This window comes from Gracilinanus agilis, chromosome 2, assembly GCF_016433145.1.
Source record: "Gracilinanus agilis isolate LMUSP501 chromosome 2, AgileGrace, whole genome shotgun sequence".
In the NCBI taxonomy this organism is placed as follows: domain Eukaryota; kingdom Metazoa; phylum Chordata; class Mammalia; order Didelphimorphia; family Didelphidae; genus Gracilinanus; species Gracilinanus agilis.
In genome coordinates, this window is record NC_058131.1 from 334,887,367 (window position 1) to 334,895,841 (window position 8,475).

General features: G+C 42.9%; 1 protein-coding gene across 1 annotated transcript in view; it reads left to right on the plus strand.

Moving 5' to 3' along the window:
* The window catches only part of TTLL9 (tubulin tyrosine ligase like 9), a 43,416-nt gene that overhangs the window by 3,750 nt on the left and 31,191 nt on the right, over positions 1–8,475 (plus strand). The window contains exons 2-5 of the mRNA XM_044661546.1: positions 268–311; positions 1,943–2,035; positions 2,913–3,024; positions 3,381–3,566. Coding sequence (XP_044517481.1) covers positions 268–311; positions 1,943–2,035; positions 2,913–3,024; positions 3,381–3,566 — 435 coding nt within the window. The remainder of the gene's footprint in view (positions 1–267; positions 312–1,942; positions 2,036–2,912; positions 3,025–3,380; positions 3,567–8,475) is intronic.

Genomic DNA, 8,475 nt, shown 5'->3' on the forward strand with positions numbered 1-8,475 from the left:
GGTTTGCAGCCAGGTGATGGCTTATGATCCAAGAGCTACATGGTCCCATATCTCTGCAGTTAGAGAAACCAGATTTACAACCCCTTCTGTGCCCTTTGTCTGGTAACGGTCTGATCTTTAGTAGACTATATGGGGCTCTTCCCTGTCCTTCAGTACAACTGCAAGGAAAAGGCCCTCCTTAGGAAGATCTCAAGCAGTTCCAACTGCCTCCAGCACCTGCCCTGTACAATTGCTGCTGATCTCCTGCCTCCTTTTTTTAAATTCCAGAATCTATGTTCGAAGATTCATGGTGCGCCAAAGGTGAAAGAGCGGTGAGTGCCAGGGCTTTGGACAGAAACAAGAAGGAAAGGACTTTGGTTGTCAAGTTCCAAGGCCAGAAGCAGTTCTATACACTTGGCTCCACTCATTTATGAAGCACTTCCAGTCCTGTTATCTCAATGGATCCTCCTACCAACTCTGTGAGATCCACAGCACTGGTTTTGCAGTCCTTATTTTACAATTGAGAAGTCAAGGCTCAGTGTTGTTCAACTTGAGTTGCTTGCCTGGCTGGAAAGTCTTGTGCCTGGAAGATCAAAATGGTTTTTTATTTTTGCAATTGTTCCAAAGTCATTTCAGCTGAGTAATGGTGGAAAGAACATTGCCTAAGAATGTGAGGACTTGGGTTCAAATTCTACAGGTACCCTTATTAACTGTGCACCTTGGGCAAGTGGCTTAACCTTTCAAGGCCTCTGGTTCCTCATTCGTAAAATAAGGCAGTCAGACAAAACTAGAAGATTTCAGCGGGAACTTCCAACTTTAAGTCCATGATCTCTAATACATTCCATTTCCCTAACTAGGGTTCCCCCCCCCTTTTTTTTTAAATTTGTAAAATGAAGGGGTTGCCTTGTTAATTTAATTGGTATATCAAAAATCTATAAAAATAGCTAAGTGGTATCATATTTTTTTTTGTTGTATTGGTATGGCCCCACCAAGTTGACTGTATCTGTAATTGCATTCATATAAATCCTTCATGTACCTTGGTAGTTTGTCTCTGATATTCCATCCATTTAGTAATATTGTTAATGAGATTTCTTTCATTATTCCTGTTTCTTGTTGTTAAGGAGTTTTGTAGATCTTTTTTTCATAGAAAGAGGCAGGTTTACATGGTGGATAGAACACTTAGATTCAGGAAGCCCTGACTTTGAATCTTGCCTCAGACATTTACTAGTTGTGTGACTCTGGAAAGTCATGTGACATCTCATTGCATTCTCAGTTTCTAAATCTCTAAAATTGGGACAAAAGTAATTCTCACCTCACAGGATTGTTAAACTGTATCAATAGTTTTCTGAAACTCTTAATTATCTTAAATATTGCATTTATTAATCATCTGGTGTTATCTAAGTAAATCATCAGTTTATCTTCAAATAGAGATAATTTTGTCCCATCTCCATTGCTATTTACACAACTACTTTTAGATGTAGAAAGAACCTTTGGTAAAATTCCACACTCAATTATATTAAAAATTATAAAAAAACAAAACAAACACAAAATGAAGGGGTTGACGGAGATGATTTAGAAATTGCTTTTTAGCCTCCAATACTCTGGGATTCTAAATTGTACCCGAGATACTTTGTTATATGTTTTGCATGATTGACATCACTAAACTTCCCTTCCCTTGTGTTTTCTCTTCATAGTTGGTTTGGTTTTTGTCTTTTTTTCCATTTAGCCTTCCATTTTTTTCCATTCACCCTTAACTTTAAAAAAAATTGCCTAAGCTCATGTTCTTGAGATTCCAAATTCTGAAGACAGAAGAGAATTACAAGAAAGGTTCAGAGACTATGGGGGGAGCAAGGATGGAGAGCCCCAGTGAAGAGCCTTAGAGCCTTCTTTTCTTATCCTCCCAGGAACTTCCCTTGGAAAGCAGTTAACTCTCTGAGATTTTTGATGTGGGTTTGTCTCTTAGGGACCAGAAAGTATGTATCCGATTCAAGTGCACAGTCCTGAATACTCTTATGGATGTCCTCCGCCGCAGGCCTGGCTGGGTGGAAGTGAAGGAGTAAGATCGCCCTTCCCTCACTCTTCTGCTCTATATCCTGCTCTCTTTTGGGTTCCCGCTTCCCATTTGGTTAAGGAGAGGAGGGGGTAGCCCTTGACCCTTCACATTTTGAAACTCACCATGAAGAAAGCAATCTGCTCCAGCCAAACTGTGCTATAGAGTCTTTTTGTCTTGATTCCCTCTATGACCTCAGGTATAGCTTCCAGTTTAGTTGGTGATTTGCTCAAGGTTCAAGAGCCTAGATACTGTCACCTCTTTGACAAGTCACCAATAGCTTTAATGTTGAGGATGAACAGGGAAAAGCCAGGACCCTCCTTTCCTGCCCTCCTCTAACTCTCACCTCTGCTGTTCCTCCCATCTGAAAAGGAATCTGGCAGGAGATCTTAGACTTGCCTCCCTAAAGAGGCAGTAGGAACCCTCCAGATTGCTTTTTTTGTATCCCATGGATCTAACTCCTTTGAATATAGATCTGGGATCTGAGAATGCATTTAACTGTGAGACCTTTTCACTGAATTCCAGAATATTTTTCTTTTCCTTTTTTCTCTCCCAGGAGGAATGGGAGGAAAGATTTATTTTTCCAGCTAACTCTCCTTTATCAGCTCTAAAGCATGGGGAAGCCATGACCTGAATAGGGAGGCATGTTTGGAAGTAGATAGAATACTAGATTTGGAGTCAGAGGGTCTGCGTTTGAATCTTGGAAGAGTCAGGACCTAAATCCAGTTCCCCTGATTCCTAGCCCCTTGACTCTCAGGTGACCTGTCCCTTCAGTAATCAGAGGGTAGGAAGATGGGGTCCTGGCTTTTCCCTGTTCACTCTCAATAGTGGTGACTAAAGTCCTTCAGGGTCCTTTGGTGGCCAAAGCTTGTGTTCCCTACAGTGAGGGGGAATGGGATTTCTACTGGTGTGATGTCAGCTGGCTTCGGGAAAACTTCGACCACACCTATATGGACGAACATGTACGAATCAGCCACTTCAGAAATCATTACGAGGTGAAGCATTTGGGGAAAGTGGGGAGGCTTAATGGGCACCCCGTGATTGACCACAGGCCCTTCTTAGAAAGATTAAGAGTCGTTCTTTTTGGGGCAGTCTCCTCTTCCCAGATTGATTGAATTTTTGGAATATCTAGGCTGAAGGGAATTGCTTTCTCCAGGCAACAGTATAGGCTGGGCATGGGCACAGGGCACAGCAGCACAGGTCTTGTCCTACCCTGTGGGCACAAGGGTTCAGATTGGCTTGGGAGGGGGTGAGGTCATGTGGAGCTGGAGGTGAGGGGCATAGGTTGGATGGCGAGGCTCCCAGCAAGGAGGGGGGACTGGCTGACCTCCATCCCTATGTGGTCCCTCAGCTAACAAGGAAGAACTACATGGTGAAGAACCTGAAACGCTTTCGGAAGCAGCTGGAAAGAGAGGTGGGCAAACTAGAAGCAGCTAAATGTGACTTCTTCCCCAAGACCTTTGAACTGCCTTCTGATTATCATCTCTTTGTGGAGGAGTTTCGAAAAACTCCCGGCATCACTTGGATCATGAAACCGGTGAGTCCAGGACAGTCATCCAACCACTCCATGTAGCTAGAAGCTATGGTTCTAGGGCTTCAGAGAAATCAGTGTGTGAGACTCAAAGATAATGAATATATTTATTATAATGTGAGATTATAATATATCTGTGCTTCTCCTTAGCTGATTTCTTGGGAATTCAATAAAAAGGGGTGGGGGAGAGCTCTAGGTTTGGAGGTAGAGACCCTGGGCTCGAAGCAGCCTCTGTTGCTTAATACTTTTATGACCTTAGGCCAGTCATTTCTTTGGCCTCAGTTTACTCCTCTGTAAAGTGAAGATGTAGGAAAACATGATCCCCAGGAGTCCTTCTAGCTCTGCATCCCATAATATTAGTAGGTACTTGCTATTTGCCCAACACTATGATTAACACTATGAGGGAGACAAAAAGAAGGTGCCTCTCCCTTTGGGTATTCCTGAGGATGTCTTGGTGGATGGTTGATGGTGGTGGCAAGACGTACAAGACAGTATGTTATAAAATGTCAAAATGAGTAGGATCTGTTTATAGCAGAGTAGGAGAAGCACTGGATTTGGAATGTTTTTTTTTTTCAAACCCTTAACTTCTGTGCATTGGCTCCTTGGTGGAAGAGTGGTAAGGGTGGGCAATGGGGGTCAAGTGACTTGCCCAGGGTCACACAGCTGTGAAGTGTCTGAGGCCGGATTTGAACTTAGGACCTTCCGTCTCTAGGCCTGACTCTCAATCCACTGAGCTACCCAGCTGCCCCCATGGAATGTTTGTTTTTATGTGTAAATACTTATGCTGCTGAGTGATCTTGGGCAAGGTACTTCTCTCTCTATGCCTCTGTTTCTTGTTCTATAAAATGAAGAGACTGGACTAAATGATCCCTAAGGTCCCTTCTGGCTTTACCATTTGGATTATGACTATTCTCAGTGCTAAGGAGCTCATTCCATTTTTGGAATTCATGAAGGGCAAATGCCAACTCTAGCTATAGCTTATTATTCCTTCCTTCCCTCACTATGGCATAATAATGGGCCACTAGTACTAATAAGGGCAGCTAGATGATGCAGTGAATAATAGGGCTGAGTCAGGAAAACTCATGTTCTTGAGTTCAAATCTGACCTCAGACACTTACTAGCTCTGTGACCCCGGGCAAGCCACTTAACCCTGTTTGCCTCAGTTTCCTCATGTGGAAAATGAGCTGGAGAAAGAAATGGCAAACTATTCTATTATCTCTGCCAAGATAACCCCAATGGGACTTAACTACTAGTAGCAACCCAATAATCCAGGACACTCCTGAAGGACTTATCAGAAAGAATGCCATCTACATTGAGAGAAAGAACTACAGGAATAGAAACCCAAAAGGAAAACATGACTTATCACTTATCACTCATATATATGGGTATATGAATTGGAGTTTTGGTTATAAAAGATTGCTCTATTGCAAAAATGAATAATATGGAAATAGGTATCAAGTGACAACATTTGTTCAGCAACCCAGGGGAATTGCTTGTCGGTTCTGGGAGGGGGGAGGAAAGAGGGAGGGGAAGAAAATGAATCATGGAAACATAGAAAACTATTTTTAAAATAAATGAATAAAAAAAGAGAACCCCAATGGGGTCACAAAGAGTCAGACACAACTGAAAAATGACTAAACGACAGCAATACAAATACAAAATAAATACTAGGTAGTTATATACAACATAATTATGGGGGGGAAAGGACACCAGAGATTGAAAGGGACCAATAAAACTTTCATAGAGAGAAGGTGGTGCTTGAATAGACTCTTAGGGGAAGTGAAGTATTCTTTAAGGCAGAAGTAAGAAGAGAGTGGATTCCAGGCATGGGGTATCACTAACACACACACGGAGATAGATGGTAATGGGGTGCAATATGCAAGAGATAAGTTGAAGTCAGTTTGTCTGGACTGTAGAATTTGGGGAGGGAAGTAAGGTAGAATTAAGCCAGAAAGATGGATTGAGACCAGCTTGTGAGTGAATGAATGAAAAAGCATTTATTACTATATACAAAGCACTGTGCTAAGAGCTTGGGTTACGAATAGAAAATCTCAGCTAGATCTTGCTCCCAAAGAGCTCCTATTTTATTGGGGGAGACAACACAGAAAATTCCAGCCATAGTCAGAAGGGAAGGGTTCATGGTCTTTAGCAGTGATTCCCAAAGTGGGCGCTACCGCCCCCTGGTGGGTACTGCAGCGACCCAGGGAGACGGTGATGGCCACACTTTTTTTGTATTACATTCTATTCTGAGTTCAATAAATAGTTTCATAATTTCCAGGGGGCGCTAAGTAATATTTTTTTCTGGAAAGGGGGTGGTAGGCCAAAAAAGTTTGGGAACCACTGGTCTTTAGGGTGGAGCAGCAAAAAGATAGCTTTGCAGGGAGGAAGGCACTAATGTTTGAAGGAGATCAATAAAACTTCTTTGGTGTTATTTCCACTAATAAAATCTTATCTGTTTCTGATCTTGAATCATGTGACAGGGTCAAGGACTTTGGCGTGGAGAACTTTTTGTTTCTGGGTCTCCAGAAGTGGGGGCTTTGGCACCTACAGAGGCATTCACCAGGCCACGTCTTTATAGGGGTTGCTTCCTCGGATGACTTTGAGGGCTGGGTTGGAGGCAGCCCTTGTGGTCTGGAGGTGTGGGGAGGGGTTGCTGCTCCTCTTCTTGGAGCTCTTTGAGTACAGAGTCTTAGGCCGTCTCCATCAGGCTTCGGGGAAGGAGCTGTTAGTTAAAGTGGTAATATTTGTTTGACTTGACTGGCACATGCTGCCTGCTGTCTCTCCTTCCGGTTACCTTGCTGCTTTGATTAGGCTAGAATGGGGGAATGAATAATAAAGCATTTGCTACGAGCTTACTAATGTACTTTTTTTTTTTCCAAATCCTTGTACTTCGGTGTATTGTCTCATAGGTGGAAGATTGGTAAGGGTGGGCAATGGGGGTCAAGTGACTTGCCCAGGGTCACACAGCTGGGAAGTGGCTGAGGCCGGGTTTGAACCTAGGACCTCCTGTCTCTAGGCCTGACTCTCACTCCACTGAGCTACCCAGCTGCCCCCTATACTTTTGCTAAATATTAGAGATATAAATCCAGGGAAGTAAGAGAGTCCCTGACCACAAGTTCTCCCATTCATACTGGAGAAGACAACAAAAAAGGGTAGCTAGAAGTCAGGGGAATATGGACATGCTTCAGAAATAGCTGGGAAGTACTGGTTTGTTCAAGACAAATTAAACATTTGCCTATAAAAAGCCAGGGACCCACAGACAAAGGCTGAGTGCTTTGGGCATAAGGGGACAGAAGAGTTTATATTTTCTCCTACAGGCAATAGGAATCTATTGGAATTTATTGAGAAGGAGAATAACATGATTAGATCTTTGTTTAAGGAAAACCATTTAAACCTGCTTTGCTCGTTGTATAGAGGATAGATCAGAGTGGGAAGAGATGAGGCAAGGAGACTATTGCAATAGCCTACGTTAGAGATGATGAAGGCTCACACTAAGGTGCTAACTGTGTAAGTAGAGAGGAGAGGTTGGGTATGAGAAATGTTGTGGAGGTGGAAACAGCAAAATTTTAGCAATTGATTGAATATGTAGGCTGATTCCTAAGTGAGTGAGGCATTGAAAGTAACACCCAGCTTATAAAGCTGAGAGACTAGAAGAATAGTGATAATTCCAACAGAAATAGGGAAGTTTTGAATAGGGGTAGAATTTTTGGGAAAGATAATCTCCTCTGTTTTGAACATGTTGAGTTTTAAGATCTCTGGGGCATCCATTTCAAAATGTCCAATGAGCAGTAGGTAATATAGGACATAATCCAACATCCACAGAGATAGGCTGAGATTGGACATGTAGATTTGTGAGTCAGCTGTATAGATATGATAGTTAAACTCATGGGAGCTGATGAGGCCAGTGAGTAAGAGAGTGTAGAGGAAAAAGAGGAAAGAGCCTAGGATAGATAATAAGGAGCACTCACAGTTAGGGGGCATGATATCCAAAGCCAACAGAAAAGGATGTGTTGGATGGGAGAATTAGTAGAGAATAATGTCACAAAAAACCCAGAGAGAAGAGACTATCCAGTAAGAGAAGGCAATCGGCAGTACAGATGCCTTATGTAGGAGGTGTTGCTTATGCTGGGTCTTGAAAGAAACTATGGATTCCAAGAGCTGGAGGTGGGAAGGGACTACATTCTAGGCATTGGGAGACAGCCCTTGCAGTGGCACAGAGACAGGAGATGGAGGGTCTTGTATGAGGAGCAACAAGGATACTCTTCCTGGCCTAGAGAGTGCAGAAAGAAGGGCAATGTAGCTTCCCTCTCTTAATCCTTCCCCACCATTCTCACTTATCCCCTTGTTGCAGAGAGACTGAGATGGAGTGGAGTCAGGTTACTTTCAAGGTTCAAAGAAAATATAAAGGTTTATCAAATGTTATTTTGTATTCATTTATCCCTTGCCCAATGAATGAGTGATTTGTGATAAACTAATAGCCTCAGCTAAGAGAGAAAGAGGCAGGCTATGTGCATAAATCTTGTATGAAGAGTATTCTTTGTAGCCAGTCGAGGTCTCAGGATGGTGGATCTCAGGTAACAGGCTCCTCAGTCTTGCTTTGAATTGGATTGTTACCAGATGGCAGGTCTCAGATTGGCCAGAGGGGGTAATTTAAGAGTAGCACAGCCAGAGGCAAATGGGGAAAAGAGAGTCCTAAACTCCAGGGGTTTCAGGTGCTGAATAGTAGGTGACCTTCTGCTAGCTATTTGGGTATAGGAAGGGAGCTGGGTGGGAATGATGGGGATGGAGGTAGCAACTGCTTAATACCCTTCCTAAATCAGAATTCCTTCCTTCCTTCCTTCCTTCCTTCCTTCCTTCCTTCCTTCCTTCCTTCCTTCCTTCCTTCCTTCCTTCCTTCCTTCCTTCCTTCCTTCTT